Source organism: Quercus lobata, chromosome 5 (genome assembly GCF_001633185.2).
Source record: "Quercus lobata isolate SW786 chromosome 5, ValleyOak3.0 Primary Assembly, whole genome shotgun sequence".
Classification (NCBI taxonomy): domain Eukaryota; kingdom Viridiplantae; phylum Streptophyta; class Magnoliopsida; order Fagales; family Fagaceae; genus Quercus; species Quercus lobata.
In genome coordinates this window covers 60,343,019-60,364,200 of record NC_044908.1, presented here as the reverse complement: position 1 = coordinate 60,364,200, position 21,182 = coordinate 60,343,019, and the positions used below count along the sequence as shown (strand labels likewise).

At 37.5% G+C, this 21,182-nt stretch overlaps 1 protein-coding gene across 5 annotated transcripts; it reads left to right on the top strand.

Annotated features, from left to right (window-relative positions):
• The first annotated feature begins 1,162 nt into the window (after positions 1–1,162).
• Positions 1,163–20,690, top strand: LOC115989608 (phytochrome E). 5 transcript variants are annotated; one of them, XM_031113387.1, is made up of 5 exons: positions 1,163–3,365; positions 4,057–4,864; positions 6,243–6,536; positions 6,768–6,845; positions 20,125–20,690. In XM_031113387.1, exons 1-5 carry the CDS (start codon positions 1,319–1,321, stop codon positions 20,351–20,353), a joined length of 3,456 nt encoding a protein of 1,151 aa, XP_030969247.1. In that variant the 5' UTR covers positions 1,163–1,318; the 3' UTR covers positions 20,354–20,690. The 5 variants fall into 5 exon arrangements, with proteins under 5 accessions (XP_030969247.1, XP_030969246.1, XP_030969250.1 ...); XM_031113386.1 differs by having other exon boundaries at positions 6,240–6,536; XM_031113388.1 differs by lacking the exon at positions 6,768–6,845 and having other exon boundaries at positions 1,164–3,365; positions 6,240–6,536.
• Positions 20,691–21,182: the final 492 nt, after the last annotated feature.

Genomic DNA, 21,182 nt, shown 5'->3' with positions numbered 1-21,182 from the left:
GACAACTTTTTGGCAAAATTTTAATTGGAATATGTGTGACATGTCATTCACATGTTTTGCACTGATTTCGAAGCACCTACGTTGTTCATTCTTTTTTCTTTTTTTGTTGTCCACAAAAAGTTAGTCAAACATGTGGCCAATATCTATCAAAGGAAACAAATGTAATAAAATAAACCGAGACACTCAGGAAATTTGTATTAAATTTGATATTCCCTGTAAAATAAGACATAGCTATTAAAATAAGAAAAATTGAGAAAGTTTTCAAAAAAAGTTAGTAATATATATATTTTTTTTCGTTTTAAAATGGTTTATTAATATGTGTCTTGGTTTATTAATATGTATTTTAAGAGTACGCATTAGTAAAATTTAAAAAAATAATAATTAAAAAAATAATCTTAAAGAGTATTTTTTAGAATAATTATTAATAAAATATTTTTAAAAATTTTTGACATTATTTTTATGAAAAATATATAAAAAATATGTAAAAAAACTAATTATTTTTTTTTAATTTTTTTAAAATATTTTATGAACCAATTATCTAATCGCACTCTTAGAACATCTTCAGCAAATTCATCAAATTTTTGTACTGTTTGGAGAATGAACAGTGACTTTTACTTATATCTACCTATTTTTTCAAATACACTTTCCAACAGATTTTCTATCTCATTCTCTATCTCATTTAAATATTATTTCTTCATTCATTATTTATTCTTTTTTTAACAACTACACATCTTCCAACATTTTTTTGTTCAACACCTTATTATTATAATAAAAAAAAAATTTTTGAAAAATGAACAATAACCCATCAGACTTGATAAGCTCATGTTCATGAGCCAAAATATTTTTTTGGGTATAGAGAATCTATTGAAGTGATTTTTTTGTTGTCTCATTCTCTATTATAGAGAATATTTTACTTTTACATAGACCATTGGAGACCATTGGAGATGCTCTTTAACGATAGTTTAACTCTTTAGATAAGAAATATAATAATATTGGATTAGCAATTAGAGTAATGCCAAGACTGGATTAGAGAATAAAGAAAGAATAAAGAGTTACCTCTAGTTACTACTAAGACTGGATTAGCCATGAGTAATTCCTGTTTAGAAGAAGATAATCACAAACTGCAAAAAATGAATGAGACAGTGACTCGTGGAAGGTACAGACAGAAGAATCAAGCAGCAGAAGCGGCAAGTACAGTTATGATAAAGATCCAACTACTCTTGCTCTTACTATTACTACTAGTTCTAGTCCTATTATGCAGCCAAGCTAAAGAAGCAGAGGCAGAGGCAGAGTCAGAGGTATCTCAAAGTATAAAAAAATGGGTCCTGGAAGTGGAGAAAGAGGCACAACAACCTTTTCATCTTCAGCTGCAAGCAATATCATGAAGCCAAACATTAACAACGACAAGGATAAAAGAGACAAAGCAATTGCTCAGTACAATGCTGATGCTGGGCTGTTGGCTGAGTTTGAGCAGTCTGGTGAGTCTGGTAAGTCCTTTAACTACACAAGATCAGTGTTGCATGGTCCACAATCTGTGCCTGAACAACAAATAACTGCTTATCTCACAAAAATCCAAAGGGGTGGTCAAATTCAGCCCTTTGGTTGTATGCTTGCAATTGAGGAACCCACTTTTAGAATTATCAGTTATAGTGAGAACTGCTTTCAGTTGTTGGGTTTGACTTTAGACACTCAATTTGAGTCAAAACAGTTAAATGGTCTGATTGGAACCGATGCTAGAACCTTGTTTACGCCTTCTTCTGGAGTTTCTTTGACGAAAGCTGCCTCTTCTAGGGAGATGTCTCTGTTAAACCCGGTTTGGGTCTACTCCAGGAGTACCCAGAAGCCATTTTATGCTATATTGCATAGAATTGATGTGGGGATTGTGATTGATTTGGAGCCTGCGCAGTCTGGTGATCCTGTATCGTTCCTTGCAGGGGCAGTGCAGTCACAGAAACTGGCGGTTCGGGCGATTTCTAGGCTGCAGTCACTCCCTGGGGGAGATATAGGTGTGTTATGTGATACAGTTGTGGAGGATGTTCAGAAGCTCACTGGGTATGACAGGGTTATGGTTTATAAGTTCCATGAAGATGATCATGGTGAAGTTGTGTCTGAAATCAGAAGGTCGGATTTAGAATCCTACTTGGGTTTACATTATCCTGCTACAGATATCCCTCAAGCTTCCCGTTTCTTATTCAAGCAGAATCGAGTAAGGATGATTTGTGATTGCCATGCAAAATCTGTAAGGATCATTCAGAGTGAAGAACTAAAGCAGCCTCTTTGCTTGGTCAATTCAACTCTTCGTTCCCCACATGAATGTCACGCACAATATATGGATAATATGGGCTCTATTGCCTCATTGGTAATGGCAATTATCATCAATGCTAATGATTCATCGAAGCTTTGGGGATTGGTAGTGTGCCACCACACCTCCACCCGCTATGTCCCTTTCCCCCTTCGGTATGCTTGTGAGTTCCTTATGCAGGCATTTGGGCTTCAGCTATACATGGAGCTTCAACAGGCATCACAATTGGCAGAGAAGAAAATTCTCCGAACGCAAACCTTACTATGTGACATGCTCCTCCGGGATGCTCCATTTAGTATTGTGACACAATCTCCTAGTATCATGGATCTTGTTAAGTGTGATGGGGCTGCATTGCTCTATGGTGGGAAATGTTGGTTATTGGGTGTTACTCCAACTGAATCACAGCTGAAAGATATTGTAGAGTGGCTGCTCACTAATCATGGGGATTCTACGGGGTTGAGCACAGATTGTTTGGCCGATGCTGGTTACCCAGGTGCTGCTTCACTGGGTGATGAAGTTTGTGGCATGGCTACTGCAAGAATCACTTCAAAGGATTTCTTGTTCTGGTTCAGGTCTCACACTGCAAAGGAAGTAAAATGGGGAGGAGCCAAGCATCATCCAGAGGAAAAAGACGATGGCAGAAAAATGAACCCAAGATCATCGTTTAATGCTTTTCTTGAAGTAGTAAAAAGTAGAAGCTTGCCTTGGGAGGTTTCAGAAATTAATGCAATTCATTCTTTGCAGCTTATTATGAGAGACTCATTTCAGGATATGGAGGACAGCAATTCTAAGGCATTGAAGTTCATTCAGCAGAATGATACTGAGATACAGGGGATAGATGAACTCAGTTCAGTGGCATGTGAAATGGTCAGATTGATTGAAACAGCAACAGTTCCAATTTTTGGGGTTGATTCAGCTGGTCTCATCAATGGATGGAATGTAAAAATTGCTGAAATGACAGGATTACAAGCTAGTGATGCTATAGGGAAGTCCCTGGCCAATGAAGTGGTTTATGAGGACTCATGCAGAACGGTTGAAAATCATCTATCTAGAGCTTTGCAAGGTAAATCTTTTTTTACGTTAACAATGACATTCATTGAATATGAGTTAACTATCTAACTCAAATATCATAGTAAACTACATTGCATTTCATAACACCTGTATGACACAAATTGCTTCCTGATCTAACTTCTATGACTTGTGTTGGCATTCAATGCATGAAAATCCTATTCATTCAACTCAACTCCACGGACGCACATTTTAAGTACATGGTGTGGTTGCATGAATACATTTGTCTATTCTATAGTGACTTGAGCCATCTTTTCTTTCAAATCATCAGATCATATTCCTTTTGACCCTTTGCAGTGCTTTAAGTGCCAAAGAAGCACTACCAAATGACTCTTATAATTGTGACAATTCTTATTCTTCATTGCCATGCCTAAGCCTCCAAAGAAACTTCCTCTGACTTTATTTTTAAATTCTGTTTATTGAATGCTTTAGGGCACAGAACAAACGTTTTATTTTTTATTTTTGGGTGAACTATGAGTATTACTTTGAATTGTAATACTGTAAAAAGTTATTCAGGCTAAATATTTGCAAAGATATGGGGGTTGCCTTTCAGTTTGCAGTCTTGCATGTCACTTCTTTTTATATTTCCTCAAGAAATTCCCAGACTTCAGCCTGCTCATTTTCTTCTATTTTCATAACATTACCCTAATGGTATAATTTCTAGTTTAACTTTTATTACTATCCAGGTGAGGAGGATAAAAACATTGAATTAAAGTTGAAAAACTTTAGGTCTGGTCAGCAAATGTCAGTTGTATACATTATGGCTAATGCCTGCACAAGTAGGGATTATGAAAACAATGCTGTTGGAGTGTGCTTTGTGGGTCAAGATATTACATCTGAGAAAGTTGTTATGGAAAAATTCATCCGCTTGCAAGGTGATTATAAGGCTATCATACAAAGTCTGAATCCATTGATTCCGCCCATATTTGCTTCCGATGAGAATGCCTGCTGCTGTGAATGGAATCCAGCCATGGAAAAGCTAACCGGTTGGACGAGAGATGAAGTTATGGGTAAAATGCTCCCTGGGGAAATCTTTGATGGTTTCTGTCAGCTGAAAGATCAAGATACACTGACTAAATTTATGATTTTATTGTATCGAGGAATTAGTGGTCAAGAAACGGAGAAGTTCCCTTTTGGATTTTTTGATAGAAATGGAAAATTTGTGGAGGTGTTCTTAACAGCAAACAAGAGGACTGATGCAGGTGGAAATGTAATTGGTTGTTTTTGCTTCTTACAGATTGTTGTGCCTGACCTGCAGCAGGCCTTAGAAGGACGCAGGCAGGAGGATAAAGAATGCTTTTCAAAATCAAAGGAGTTGGCTTACATCCGACAAGAGATGAAAAATCCTCTAAATGGTATTCGCCTTGCCCACAGCCTTCTTAAAACTACAGCTGTTTCAGAACATCAGAAGCAATTTCTTGACACTAGTGACGCATGTGAAAGACAGATCATGACACTCATCGATGACATGGATTTCAGAAGTATAGAGGAAGGGTAAGGCTTCTCAATGTAGGCCCATGACATGCATTACATTTTAAATTCTATGTTATATTTTATTGGTTCTTTAAGTTCTTCATCTGCAACCCATATGGTGCAGACACCATATATGTTTGTTGAACCTGATTGATGGTGATTGATTCCAGTTGACCTGATTGAGCATAATTAATGCTGAGTGATGTTGATTCTGAAGACTTTCTAGGATTTAATTTTATTAGCTTTTATTTTCGTGTTTAATGTAATTGATTATGATTTATTTAAAGGCCCCAGGGTTCTCTAATGTAGACGGCTTATCATGGATTCATAAATTTTATTTGGGAATTTCCTTCAAATGCTTGGTTCTGATTCTAAGCAACTCTTGGTGTTGAAGCCATGCTTTTAGCAACCACCTGCCCCATGCATAAGTGCTTATCCTAATCAAGGGCCTGGACTGGCAAAGATCTTTAAATGGCAATGACTTTTTTTATAGTGGAAATGGGCTGAGAATGCTTCTCAATCCGTGCTGGTGCAGTTTCCTAACAAATACTAGGACTGAAAATTGAGAATATCCTTGCATGGAGGCATCTTTCTTTTCAATGTTCGATGCTGATTCTAGATAACTCTAGGTGCTGACTCCTAGATTTTGTATCCTTTTTCCCCTACATAGTGGTGATTCCGAGCAACCCTAAATGCTGACTCCTAGGTATTCTATTCGTTTTCCTCTGCTTGGTGCTAACTCTGAGTAACCATAGGTGCTGATTCCTAGGTTCTATCATTTTTATTCTTCTTTTTGTTTACCAACTCTTCTTATAGTTCATTGTCAAGCATCACCATAAGCTATAGAACTCGACCAAATTCTTTATATGAAAAGCAATTGATTACATTAGAGGTTCAGGAGAAGAACCTTTCTCATCATTATTTCTCTATCTTTGATGCATGACACTGACACACATGCTTGTTTAAGCTTTCCAAGTTCTGTTGCTACCATGTACTTAACTGCAGTTGTTAAATAAGGTCAGAGAAAGACATACACCCCCCCTCCCCCCTCTTTAACATAGGAAAAGACAATTGAATTCATTCTTCATTTATAAGTACTATGTTAATCAGATTTAACTTTTCCTTACCTGTAGTTTCTTTGATTATGCAAACTGCAATTTTTCTTTTCTATTACTTGGTGTTATTATCTTTGGAAATATATTGTTACTCCTTTGATTATAAATGATCTCCTATCATCTCAATCATATTTACTTCTCTCTTTTTTGTTTTTTTTTTTTTCCAAATTATTGTTAAACACCTAGACACCACTCTCCATAGACTCAGATTAGTCATTGTTTGCACTTATGAACCTGTGTAGCAATACCCCTAAGTGTGTAATATCTAATCCTGGTTACAGCAGTAGCTTGCAGTTAAACATGGAAGAATTTCTCTTGGGAAATGTTTTGGATGCCATTGTTAGTCAAGTTATGATATTGCTGAGAGAAAGAAGCTTACAGCTTTTTCACGAGATTCCAGAAGAAATCAAAACACTATCTCTATATGGTGATCAAATTAGGCTTCAACTGGTCTTGTCAGATTTCCTGCTTAATGTGGTGAATCATGCACCTTCTCAAGAGGGCTGGGTGGAAATCAAAATATCACCTGGTCTGAAGGTTATACAAGATGGCAATGAATTTATCCATTTACAATTGAGGTATCCCAACCATGACTAATTAATTTTTAATTATATGCACAGCTAGTATATTTAAAAATCCCTGCTATTTCCTCTGATGCTATTTTCATTACATTATAAACTACTTTTGAGTTAATATATGAGCTTTTAAGGAGTTACACCTGTAACAAATTGTAAAACAACACAAAAATTAAAGACTAACCTCCTGCTGTGATTGTTCGAGTTTTTGAAGAGAAATTTTACTTGTGGTAGATTCTTCAGGGAGAAACCTTCTAGCTTTTGGCCTACCTTTATGAAACCTTTTGATGGAACCATATGCTCATTCAAAAGGTTAGGTTTGGGACACCTCTTTTTCTGTTAGTTTCTTTTCTAAACTCTTTGGAGTTAGTTAACAATAATTATTAGCAGATACTTCATTTAACTGTTCATAACACAACCTTTCAGCACTAGAATCCAAATAGGCTGAAACTTTTTTTTTTTAATCACACTAATATTAAATAAATAAATAATATAAACATGAATATACAATAATTGATAATCAGGATAAATCCTTATATGGGTCACATTAAATCTCCTAATGGAGAAATTTCTCACAACACCTCTAATCTTATTATCTGTTTATCATAATTTCTGCGTTTTAAAATATGAATTTTTATTTCTTTTTAAAAATATATTACGTTAGAATAGAAAGGATACCTTCATGTTGTTGAGTTGAGTCCTTGCCATGTAAAGTCTGTCAGTTAAGTAACCAGCGTCTTTCTTGACTAGGCTTGAAAGTCATGTAGTCCATTCCATTTAGTTCATTCAGACATTTGGGGTCCAATAAAAGTTTTTCCTCATTTGGTATTTAGATTTTTTGTCATTTTTTTTGTTGATGATGTTGATTACTCTCGAGTCACTTAGTTCTATCTTATGAAAGATATATCAAAGTTGAATTCCATTATCAATCTTTTTACATTGAAATAAATTATAAGTTTGATGTTTGAATTTGTGTTTTTAGATCTGATAATGCTCATGAATTCTTTTCATACATATTTGAATCAATTCTTTGATGATTATTGCTTAATTCATCAGTCTTCCTGTTCACACTAATGATGTCAATATCATATGTACCAACCCATAATGGACCAAATGGTATTTACTGTACTGGCCACTAAACCAGTAAGAATAACCCCCTGAAACATATGGATAAAATACCGGGGTGTGCCGATCTGTATTGATTGTACTAGGAATTTGTCAGGTGTCTTGGCCAGCATTGATATTTCAGACAATACCCAAAAAAAAAAAAAAAAAAAAAAAAAAAAGAAAAGGAAAAACAATTAAAAGAGCTATAACACATGCAATTTGGGCAAATATGTTGGCTAGTGTATTTGGGCTAACTTCTATGTTTATAAACACACAATTAGGAGCATTATGTGTTGCTGATGAGGGCATAAGGAATGAGGGTGCTGGGGCAGCATTGAGTCAATTACTTGGCTTCATGTTTTCTCAACACACTTATGGCTCCTCATGTCTTACTAGTGATGCTCCTAAGGGCTCTTTGAGGGGGGACCAGCCTAGTCTCCCTACTCGAGTTGGATTGATGAGCAGTGATAAGAGGCAACATGTGGAGACACCTTGCTCCACATGATGCCCCAAGGCCATGGCAGAGGAGGGCCCATGGTGGGCAGAGATGGTTTCAATGATGGGTAGTAGCAAGTGGTGCATGGCATTGCTGGCTTACTTGTGGATTCCTTGTGTGTGGGCTTGGTGGCTAGAGTGCAAGGCAAGGCTAGGCTGCTATGATGATTGAATGTTGTGTGCAAGGCATTGGGCTAGTGGGGGTTGGTTGAATGCATGGACAAGTGCTAGTGGGCTAATGGTAGTTACTTTGTGTGTTGCATGTGAGCATGATGTGTGGGCTGTAATGCTAACAAAAGGCCTTGAACATGGGCCAAACCTCTCCAAAATGTGTGGGAACATGTTGGGTCGGCTACTGGAGGATGGGCAGAGGCCCCATAGTCTGCTGAGACATGGTTGTGCATGTGCAGTGGCAGTTACTAAGCAGTTGCAGTTGCCAAGCAGTTCCTAGTTTTCCTGATGATTAGACCTGTTGTGTAGGGGCTAGAAACGTGGAGAGTAAGCCAAGACAGTATCAGTTGAAGGTGTCCTAAGTCAAAACACAAATAACAGATTGTCCAAGATCCAGGCAGTTACTAGGCAGTAACTGCTATAGCAGTTAATTCTGTATATTTAACCCTAAGGCTGTTGGGAGTGTCAATAACAGAGTGTATTTGGCCTTGAGAAATTCTTTGTAATTCTCTAGGCTTGTAAAAGGGTTTCCTTTGTACTTGAGATTAAGTAATAAAGGTTAGGGGGTGGGTTCCTTGTAAACAAGGTTTTGAAACCCGAACTGGATCATACGGTCCGACCGGGAAAACCTCAAATCGTTCATTTTTGCGGTTTTTTTAGCCTCAAGAACCGCTATATGGGGAAAAAGCAGGGACCCGTGCGAACCGCGGTCAAACCCCATAGTTCTGAGAACCGTAATCAAACCGTTTCTCACGGTTTCCTACTTTCCATTGAATCTGAACCTTAAAAAAAAATAAAAGAATAAAAAAAGAAAAGGAGAAAAGGAAGAAGACAACGACAAAGTAGGGGTGACGCCATGAAGCAACTGCTTCTTCTTCTTCTTTCTTTTTTTTCTTCTTCTTCTTCTTTGTCTATCTCCCTGTCTCCTTTTTTGGCTGAACTTTGTTATGTATGTGGTCTGGTTTCTCACTTTCTCTTTCTTTGTATTTGTTATGACTACTCTAACACTAGCTGCTAGCATTTGAAATATTGAAAGCTTCCTAAGCTCTCCATGTGTCTACAGTACATTGACACTAGCTGCCTAGCATTGGAAACATTGAAAGCTTTTAAATTTTTAATAAAAGATGAGCTCTCCACGTGAAAGGAAAGAAAGGAAAAATAATAAAAAGAATAAAAAATCACAATTAAATGTTACTACAATATTTTTATAATGTTTCACAATAAATTTTAAGTAACAGATTGTTATTAGCTAATATTGGTGAATAAAAAAATAATTTCAATAGTAGGTTCAAATTAGAACTAATAACAACTTTTCACATAAATTTTGTTGTGAAAGTATTGCTAAAAATGTTGTAGACTTCTTCGCTGCTTCTGGAGACTTCTTCTTTGCTGCTGCGTGCTTTAGTGTCAACTACTAACATATAATGCTTGCTTGCTATCAAGCACTTCCTTCTTGGGTTTTGTTATTAATTTAACTTTAAAAATTTTTAAATGCATGGACATCTTCTGATCTAGCTTTTGATTTTTTTTTTTTTTAATTCATAATAAATGGTGAACAGTAACTATTCAAATGGGCTTGGAAAAAAAAATGATCGGCAGTCAAATGGGCTTGGCCATGAGCAAATAAACTAATTTGTCTCTTAACTATTTTATTGGGTTTCATAAAATAAAAATTATTGGGTATTAAAGTGTGTTTTGTCATGACTTAAAAATAATTTAGAAACTCAATAGCTATTTATGTTTTTTTAGAATTTAATAATTTTTATTTGTATTATGAAAGTTATGTTATAAAAAAATACTATCTATATTTGTTTTGGACTATTTTAGTTAATTTTTCTTTTTTTTAATAATTTAATGATTTTATATATATTTAAAATTATTATTAAATTAATTATGACTTCATCACGGTTCGACCTCAAAAACCTTGAACCTCTCTCTTTTACGGTTCAATAAACGGTCCGGGTCTGAAAACCTTGCCTGTAAATGTTGTGTGTTTAAACGTCCCTATATAATCTGTTCCAAGTGTTATTGCAGTGTGTGTAGTGTTGGCTAAGACTTAGTCAGGGACTTAGGGCTATCACAGGCAGAAAATTTGAGTGAAAAATTGACCTTGTGACAATTGGTATCAGAGCCTAGCTGTAATGTCTTCGGACACTAAGACAAGGGTGACGGTCTTGGAGAACATACTTGGAGTTCCTGCAAAGGGAGAACAACTTTTTGTGTGCGACAAATTGGATGCATTGTTTGCAGAAACTACTATGATACGGAATGAGATTTCTGATAAAAGGAATGTTGTGTTGATTCGTGTTGAAGAGTTGGCTACTGCACTAGATGCCCGGGACAGTGCAACAAGAGAGACCCAAAGCCAACTTGAGACAGAAATTGCCTTGTTAAAGAGGGCAATGTGTGGCCTGCCTAGGGAGGGGGAAATGGCCACCAAAGTGAAGGTGCCTGAACCAAAGCCCTTTAACGGTGCTAGGAGTGCCAAGGATTTAAAGAATTTCCTTTGAGACATGGAGTAGTACTTTAAGGCTACAAGGGTGCCTAATCAAGAGATGGTAACCATTACTATCATGTATCTTTCAAGGGATGCCAAGTTATGGTGGAAGACCTGTGTGGAAGATGATGCAGATGCTAGTAGAGGGAAGATTGACTCGAGGGAAGCCTTAAAAGAAAGAGTTGAAGGACCAGTTCTTGCCTACCAACACTGCATAGGTTGCAAGAGACTCCTTGAAGAAATTGAAGCAAACTAGTATAGTGAGAGAATATGTCAAGACGTTCAGTTCTTTGATGCTGGATATCAAGAACATGTCAGAGGAAGATAAGTTGTTCAATTTCATATCTGGCTTGCAACCTTGAGCACAGTTGGAGTTAAAGAGGCAGGCAATGCGTGATCTGTCCGCTACTATGTCTGCTACAAATGCTTTAGTGGACTACAAGTTAAATAAGCCTAGTGGGGATGATGAAAAACGTAAGTCCAAGGACAAAGGCAAAGACAAGCAGAAAAAGATAGCAAGAAGAACAAGGATAAGCAGAAGAAAAATTAGGGTAATAAAAGCAAAGGAGAGAGTTTTACCTCTCAACAAAGTAAAGAAAAACCCAAGTTGAATTCAGGCTGCTTCATATGCAATAGCCCTCATCAAGCAAGAGACTGCCCTAGGCATGAGAAGCTTAATGCAATGGTTGTTGAAGATGAGAGGGGGCAGTGCGATGAAGAAGTTCGGGGCTGTCTTCTATGTTGCACTGACATAGACACGAACACGAATACAGAGATACAGCAATTTTTGAAAAATAAAGACACGACGGTTAAATAATTAATTAAATTTTATATTTAGGCATATTTTTCAATACTTTTAGATATAAAATACGTTTATGTCTAGAATTTAAATTATGTAAGAACTACAAATAAGTAAACTAACACCCAAAATAGTACAATAATACACATAAAATGTTGAGAGTACAAACCATAAAAGGATAACAAGTTCAACATCAAACTAAAAACATAAAAGGGTAACAAGTTTTAAACTTTCAAGATTATCACAGAACAAAAACATCATCCTACAAAAACGTTTAACTAGCTTATCAATAGTGACAGTGAGAGTGGGATTTTTAAAATTAAAAAAAAAAAAAAAAAAAAAAAAAAAAAAACAACAACAACAACAACAACAACAACAACGCGTTATAATAAGTGAATATTTGAGTAACCCATTCAGTCATTCACCCAAACCAAATGGCCAAATATCTGGAAAAAAAAAAAAAAAATGAGAGAATCTTAAAGAGGTTGGACCTAACGCCGAGAGAGAGAGAAATCGGAAGGGATAAGCACGGTGTCGACGTCTATGGAGCTCGCTGATTGGCCCAATCTAGCTCCAGCGAGGGACAGAGGTCAGCGGTAGCAGCGGGCAGAGCAGAGGTCAGAGGGAGGGTGGGTGGGTTGAGAAGTGAGAACTTGAGATGTGGGTTTCGGGACTTATCAGGCTTGTTGTTTTAGGGTATATCACAAAATCAATGGTATTGGTAAGTCTATCTGTCAAAATCTGTGATTTCCTTCTTCTTTTTTCACTGTTGGCATGTCGGATGTGTCGGAGCCGTGTCGGAGAAGTGAAAAAAAAAAAAAAAAAAAAAAAAAAAAAAAAGAGGAGATAGAGAGAGACACTTGCCGAACATCGGAATCCGGTGAGTCGTACCCGTTCCGGTGTCCGACACCGACACGACACCAAAAATGGCATATCCATGCAACCTAGGCTGTCTTATGTACAAGTAGAGATGAATGGGAATAGGGCTGAAGCAATGCTTGATACTGGTGCTACCCACAATTTATTGATGAAAGTATGGTCCAACAGCTTGATCTGAAAGTGAGCAAGTGTCCAAATAAGATCAAGGCAATAAACTTTGAAGCAAAACCTATTTCGGGAATTGTTTTTGGTGTGAAGTTCAAGGTTGGTGAATGGACAGGAAATGTGAATTTCCTGATTATAAAGTTGGATGACTTTGATGTAATTCTGAGTGATAAATTCTTTGTGGCTGCCAAGGCTGCTTTGCTGCTATTCATCGGTGTGATGTGGATTTTTTATGAGAAGTAGCCATGCTATGTTCCTGTTAGGCGTGTGGCAGGAAATAGCAAAACTAGTAAGGGGAAAGAGCCAATGGTGTCAGTCATGCAAGTTGAGCATGGGATGAAGAAAGGGGAGATGACTTACTTATGATTGAGGTCAAGCAAGACAAGTTTGTTGAAGTTCCAGATGTTGTTGCTGGATTGTTGGAGGAATTCATTGATGTGATGTCTCCAAAATTGCCTAAGACCCTTCCAGCAAGGCGTGTTGTTGATCACAAGATTGAGTTGGTTCCTGGTTCAAAGCTTCCTTCGAAGGCTCCATACAGAATGTCCCCTATGGAATTGGCTGAGATGAGAAAGCAATCGACTGCATTGCTTGATGCAGGCTACATTTAGCCCTCCAAAGCCCTTTATGGTGCCCCTATTCTGTTCCAAAAGAAGCAAGATGGATCATTACGTATGTGTGTGGACTATAGAGCCTTAAACAAAGTAACTGTGAAGAACAAGTACTCGATTCCTTTGATTCAAGACCTGTTTGACAAGTTGTGCAAAGCCACTTACTTCACCAAGCTGGACTTGAGATTAGGTTATTGGCAAGTGAAGATTGCTGAAGGGGATGAACCGAAGACAACTTGTGTAACTCGGTATGGTTCTTATGAATTTTTAGTTATGCCTTTCGGTTTAACAAATGCCCTTGCTACATTTGGCAACTTGATGAATGATGTATTCTATGAGTTTGTAGACCGTTTTGTTGTGGTTTACTTAGATGACATAATGGTATATAGTGAGTCCTTGGAGGATCACTTGGAATACCTTAGGAAGGTGCTGTTCAAATTGAGGGAACATCAATTGTATGTCAAGAAAGAGAAGTGTGAGTTTGCCAGCAAGAGATTTTGTTTCTAGGGCATAAGGTCAGCAAAGGTCTTGTGATGATGGATGAGAGAAAAGTACATGCTGTCCTTGATTGGCCTCCACCAAGTAAAGTTGCTGAGTTGCGGTCTTTCCTTGGGTTAGCTAACTATTATAAGAAGTTTATTCAAGGGTATTCCAAAAAGGTTGCTCCTCTTACAGATTTGCTGAAAAAGGACAAGAAATGGGTGTGGACAAATGCATGTCAAGAAGCCTTTGAGAAGCTTAAAGTTGCTGTGTCGAGTGAGCCAGTACTGCGTCTGCCAAATTTTGAGTTGCCATTTCAAGTCCATATTGATGCTTCTGACAAAGCAAATGGTGGTGTGCTGGTGCAATAGAAACATCCAATTGCCTATGAAAGTAGGAAGCTGAATGATGAACAGAAATGTTCAGCACATGAGAAAGAAATGATTGTTGTGGTTCATTGTTTGTTAACTGGGAGGTTGTATCTGCTAGGCCCTAAATTTGTGGTGAGGACCGATAATGTAGCCAATACCTTTTTCAACACACAGAAGAAGCTATCTCCTAAGCAAGCTAGGTGGCAAGAGTTGCCGCAAGAGTATGATTTTGTGTAGGAGCACAAGCCTGGCAAGCATAATCAAGTAGTAGATGCACTTAGCCGCAAACAAGTGTAAGAGTATGTTGCTACCTTGACTAGAGTTGAGTTAGATTTTGTGGAAAGGATCAAGGAAAGTTCTAAGCTTGATGCCACTTACTAGAAATTGGTCAAGATGTAACTACAGGCCTAGTGCGTCGTTACTGGCTTGAAGATGGATTGCTGTATGCAAAGGGTGGTAAGCTGTTTGTTCCTAATGGGACGATCCGTAGAGAGTTGTTGAAAGAGACTCATTATCCACAATGGGTAGGACATCTGGGTAAGGAAAGAATGTATGCTTTACTATCCCGTTCTTATTATTGGCCTAAGACAGAGTTAGACATTGAGTTGTATGTTAAGACTTGTCTAGTTTGTCAACAAGATAAGAGTTTAACTCAAAAGAAAGCTGGTTTACTGTAACCTCTTCCTATACCGGAAAGTCCATGGATTTCTATTTCAATGGATTTCATTACCGGTATGCCTAAAGTTAAGGGAATGGGTTTAGTTTTTGTAGTGGTTGATCGATTTTCAAAGTATGCCATGTTTATAGCTGCACCAAATACTTGTACAGCAGAGGTAGCTGTTGGTCTGTTTTACAGAAATGTGGTGAAGTACTTTGGTTTGCCTGAAAATATTGTGAGTGATAGAGACTCTCGTTTCACTAGTCAGTTTTGGACAGTTTTGTTTGGGTTGCTGGGTTCACAGTTGAAGTTTTCTACTGCTAATCACCCATAAACAGATGGTTAGACCGAGAGGATCAATGCTGTGTTGTAAGATTACTTGAGGCACTATGTGACTGCAAGTTAGAAAAATTGGCTGGACTTGTTGGATTCAGCACAGTTTGCTTACAATTTACATAAGTCTTCTTCAACGAGAATGAGTCCATTCGATTTGGCAATGGGGTAGCAGCCCCTAACACCTCATGAGATTGCAAAGCAGCGTTCAGGGGGCAGGTGTCCTGCAGCATACAGATTTGCTATTGCTAAACAAGAACTGATGCAAGAAGCAGAAGACAGTTTGTTGAAAGCACATCGAAGAATGAAAAAGTATGCTGATAAAGGGAGGAGTCCTCTTGAGTTCCAGGTTGGGGACAAAGTACCGTTGAAGCTAACTCCACAGATTTGGAAAAAGTTTAGAAGTGAGAGTGTGCATAGAGGGTTAATTCCAAAGTATGATGGTCCCTTTGAAGTTGTGAAGAGAGTTGGTGCTGTTGCTTACAAGTTGAAACTGTCTGAAAGGTTGTAGATTCACCCCACAGTTCATGTGAGCTTTCTAAAGCCTTATCATGGGGATGAGCAAGATCCTACAAGGAATGAGGTAAGGCGTGCCCCACCTACTGTTATGGTACAGTTTGATCGAGAAGTGGACAGAACTCTTGACAAGAAGGTAACGGGTTATCGAAAGGGTGGAAACATGATAACTTATTACTTAGTGAAGTGGAAAGGGGCAGCTGAAATAGAAGCAAGTTGGGAGAAGGCATCGACTTTATGGCAGTTTGAAAAAGAAGTGAAGGCATTTGAAGATACCTTACTGACGAGGACGTCGGCTTCTTTTGGTGGGGTGGTTTATTAGAAGCATTATGTGTTGCTGATGAGGGCATGAGGAATGAGGGTGCTTAGGCTGCATTGAGTCAATCACTTGGCTTCTTGTTTTCTCAACACACTCATGGCTCCTCATGTCTGACTAGTGATGTTCCTAAGGGCTCTTTGAGGGGGACCAGCCCAATCTCCCTACTCGAGTTAGATCGATGAGCAGTGATGAGGGGCAGTATGTGGAGACACCTTGCTCCACATGATGCCTCAAGGCCATGACAGAGGAGGGCCATGGTAGGCAGAGATGGTTTTGATGATGGGCAACAGCAAGTGGTTTTGACCCTATATGGTGGTGCATGGCATTGGTGGCTTAGTTGTGGATTCCTAGTGTATGGACTTGGTGGCTGGAGTGCAAGGCAAGGCTAGGCTGCTCTGATGATTGAATGTTGTGTGCAAGGCATTGGACTAGTGGGGGTTGGCTAAATGCATGGACAAGTGCTAATGGGCCGATGGCAGTTACTTTGTGTGCTGCATGTGGGCATGCCGTGTGGGCTGTAATGCTGATGGAAGGCCTTGAGTATGGACCAAGCCTCTCCAAAACGTGTGGGAACATGTTGGATGGGCTGCTGGAGGATGGGCAAAGGTCCCATGGTCTGCTGAGACATGGGTTGTGCACGTGCAGCATGTGCAGTAGCAGTTACTAAGCAGTTACCAAGCAGTTCCTAGCTTTCCTGATGATCAGACTTACTGTGTAGGGGCTGGAAACGTGGAGAGCAAGCCAAGACAGCATCAGTTGAAGGTGTCTTAAGTTAGAACACAAGTGGCAGATTGTCCAAGACTCAGGCAGTTACTAAGCAGTAACTACTATAGTAGTTAATTTTGTATATTTAACCCTAAGGCTGTTGGGGTTTCAACAGCAAAGTGTATTTGGCCTTGGAAAATTCTGTGTAATTCTCTCGGCTTGTAAAAGGGTTTCCTTTGTACTTGAAATTAAGTAATAAAGGTTCGGGGTGGGTTCCCTGTAAATATTGTGTGTGCTGTGTGTTTAAGCATCCCTATATAATTTGTTCCAAGTGTTATTGTAATGTGTGTATGGTGTTGACTGAGACTAAGTCAGGGACTTGGGGCCATCACAAGTAGAAAATTTGAGTGAAAAATTGACCTTGTGACACACACACATAGTGGTAACCCTAAAACGGTACGTCGGTATTAATTCGATACTAAAATATTTTGTCCCCGTCCAAACCAAAACAGAATCTAGTACAATATTTGACAACTTTGTTCCCTAAGCATTGTCATTGATTCTTGCTAACACTTTACAAGGGCCAATTTTCCTCACTGAGCTTGTTGTATTACCCATCTCAAATTAAAACAGCCCACAACCATAGTCACCAGCTTAAAAGATTACATCTCTCTTGTCCCTGTCCGCTCATTTTTTCTACTTCCTATTGTTGTCTTCATGAATGTGTTTTATGTGTTCTACCATTTCTTTTTCTTTACAGCTCACACAATCCTCCAATGGCAAAGGAACCAGATCTAAACCACTGTTGGGATTCTGCCTTAGAAATTTTTGAATAAACTTATCTTTGTTGTTGTATTAGTTGATTGGTTATACGAAAATCCTGCATGACAGAGTACCCATTGCTTAGGATTGTTGCCCACTGACTGTCTAATCAGATTTCCAAGAGTTTTATTGGTAAGTTTGGTCTGCCTATTGGATGGCAGATAATATGCAGTACATATACAGTTTAGATTGTTGAAATAGAAAGAGGAAAAATAAAATGATGTAGAGAGAGAAAAAACAGAGGCAATAGAATTAAAGTGGTTCAATTTGATGCCCTAAGTCCACAACCAAAAGCCCTTAGTGGCTACATCTTCACCTTATTCAATTGTATTTTACAATGAATCTAATATAGGGTATATAGAATACATTAGGTGCATTAGGTTTAGTATACTAACCCTAAAACCATAGTAACCCGTGGTATTATAGAAAACCATGGTCTATGTTTTTTATGGTAATATCTTGATATATTCTATAGGTTGCACAATTTATAGAAAACCATGGTCTACTTTTTTTATGGTAATATCTTGATATACTCTATAGGTTGCACAATTTATGATAATATCCTAACATATTCTAACATATATCTCAATATTCTCCATTATGTTCTCCAAACATGACTTATAAAATTTGTCCTAATCAAAAGTAACAGAATTCAGCCCACCAAGCAGGCGAGAAATCTGTTTGAAGTACTATTTAGCTACATGAGAAGCATCCAAAGTCTTCCAGCATGGTATAAAATCCATCTGCAATTACTATAATAGAATCCATACTCGTTTATGTTCGAGGCAACCCAAGAGTGAAATCTGTACTGACATCAGTCCATGAACTAGTTGGACTGGGCAATGGTCTTTACAAACCAGCATTGGTAGTTCCTCCCTTTCACACTTGACATATGTGACAACAATCAATAAACTGTTGAACATCACTTATCAGCTTTGATACCAACTGATGCAATGTGATTGAGAGAACAAAATAGTTAAAGAAGGGAAATTTAAAAGCTAGTTCAAGCTATAAATTTAGCAAGAACATTTCTACCCAATTCCTGAGATAAAAGGAGAGAAAGCCACATACGTTAGCTGAAATTTCATCGAGTAATTCACCAAAAAACTATCATTACAACTTAAACAAATCCTTAATAAGACAATATTATTAGTAAAGACACAATCACAACCAATAATTTTAATTTAATTTAACAGTTACTAAATCTATCCTACACTGGTCACATTTATTAAAATGTCATATGAATTATTTTATAAAAACTTAAAAGACATAAAAACAGCTGCGAAAAGAAACCAAATGGATCACATAGATAGCTTATGGGCTTTTAGGCTTCTCTTTAGTAGTGTTTGTACAGAGCCTTCTTCAATATGCTTTGTATCAGTTTGAGAATCCAAAATATTTAGGATGGAAAATTCTCAGAATGAAAGAAAAAAGAAACAGATTTTAAAGTTAATTTTAGTGGGAATATGTATGTGAAAAGGCCAAATTTAAAATAAGTTTTGTGTGTGTGTGTGTGTTTTTTGGGGGGTGGGGGATGTGTGTTAATTTCCCAAATTTTAAAATTTATTTTGTTGCCTTCATTGACTATGGTTGCACATGAGAATTTTTATCGCTTCATTGATGCAGTATGGCCTTCATATATTCAGTTCAATGTGTGTTGTGTACTGTCCGAAGCTTAATGCAATATTTCAGGTTTCCAAAAACACATTCAGACATTCATTTGAATTGTCTTAGAAACCCATAATGTTTCTGTTATGTTTAGACGTAATAACAGAGTAGAGATACAAGAAAATTCAAGAAACTTAGAAAGAGGTTCTGCCTCATAGAAAAACAACACAACTTCTGTCCAATAACTAAAGGAGACCTGTCATTAATGGCCAAAATTAATTTTTTCATAACTCTCTTTAACACCAATTCCCCCATAAAAATTCCATTTGTATTTTTTTATTTTTTTATTTGTTAGAACATAAACCCCTCAATATTCCCAAAAGGTCCAAAAATTAGTTTGTGTTTACAGTGAGAAATTAGGTTGTATTTCCACAATCTTTGCTTTTCTCAATCAAAAGCTTCAAAATTTAACACATCACAGTTTCCTTTTTCTGATTTAGCCTGTCCTCTTTGGTGTTCTATATCCCCTTTTCTACCTTCACAGAAACACACAGACTGTTTCTTGTATGATATTGGAAAATGTACACTGTTTTCTTTTGGGGCTGGAGGGGGATATGTACTCATTCATGTTTAGGCTTTAGACGTGCTTGCAGGTCTTGAACATACATTGTTAACTTGTTTCTCCTGCGCCATTCTTCTCAGATCTTTTAGTTCCAGTTAATGTATCTAAAATGGACTTCTCTAAGATACCATGTTGCCATTTTAGGCAGCAAAGTTCTAACTGGAAAATCCATATTGCACATGATACCATTTAGCTCCAAGCAGGCAAGTGAGAGAGAGAAAAACCCTCCTAACATTTCATCATCATTTCATGCGCACACTTTATACTGTCTTTTAGACCAGTTTGTGCAATGATGACCTTGTACCCGTGATTGTCTTTCTCATTTTTGCTACAATTAGTACCATAATCACTTTGAAAGAAAAAAAACAAAAAAACAAAACAAAACAAATAGATGGTTTGTGCGTACTAAAATTCAATTTTCCTGTGTATGCAGAATGACTCACCCTGGTCAAGGCCTTCCTTCTGCTCTTATCCAAGATATGTTTGAGGGAGGAAACCAGTGCTCAACACAGGAAGGCTTTGCGCTCAACCTCTCTCGAAAACTTCTCAACAGGATGAATGGTCAGGTTCGCTATGCTAGAGAGCATAGTCGATGTTATTTCCTCATTGACCTGGAACTTAAAACAAGGAAAGAAAGGCAAAAGAGACTCATGGACAGATAAAGGCAGCACAACTTAACTTTCCCATTTCCCGAACTACTGTTATAATATTTAGGGTTCAGGAAGATTATCTGCAAGGGCACCTCAATTGTGCATGGATATGTCAACAAATTTCTGGTGAACTCTTCGTGGTTTGTCAAAACGCCCTTCCCATTTGGTTAGTTTTGACAATTAAGCCTATCCATTGCCATACAAACTGTTTCCTCACTGTATGCCACCCAATTTGAGGTAGTATCGATATGTATATTGACTCTCCAGCTTAAAAAATGTATTGCAGGCAACATGTCAGATTCACTATTCAAGGCGCATAGCATGAATGTCTCTTTAATTTCAGGATTTACTAGTAGATGAGTTTAGTGTATTGTTCACCTTTACAGTGTTTCTGCTTTCCATTGAAGAAATCTGTAAGCTTCACAAATTGTGGTTGGAGCTTTTAAAATCAAAATTGCTTTTTCTTATTTGGTTCCGCTTATTCATTTTGAGCTATCGTAATTGTTGTGTTCAATGGTCATACATTGAATTCAATGATCCCAAAAATATTTCAAGTAAAAAGAACAAAGAACAGCAAGAATAATGAAAGTACACAATGATAAATAAATGAATACTGTAACTGCACAATTGAGTTGCCAATACACAACTTCATTTGACTAACCCGTCAGCATCCTAAAATTAAGTTGATGTGATTTACTAAATATCACGTATAGCCTGACCAGTATATCGGTTGAAGGCTTCATAAAACAAGGTGAATTACTAATTTCAATACAGTTTAGACAGTAATGGCTCTACCCCTGCAATATTTCTTCCAAATGCTGCACAAAATAGTTTGGAACCA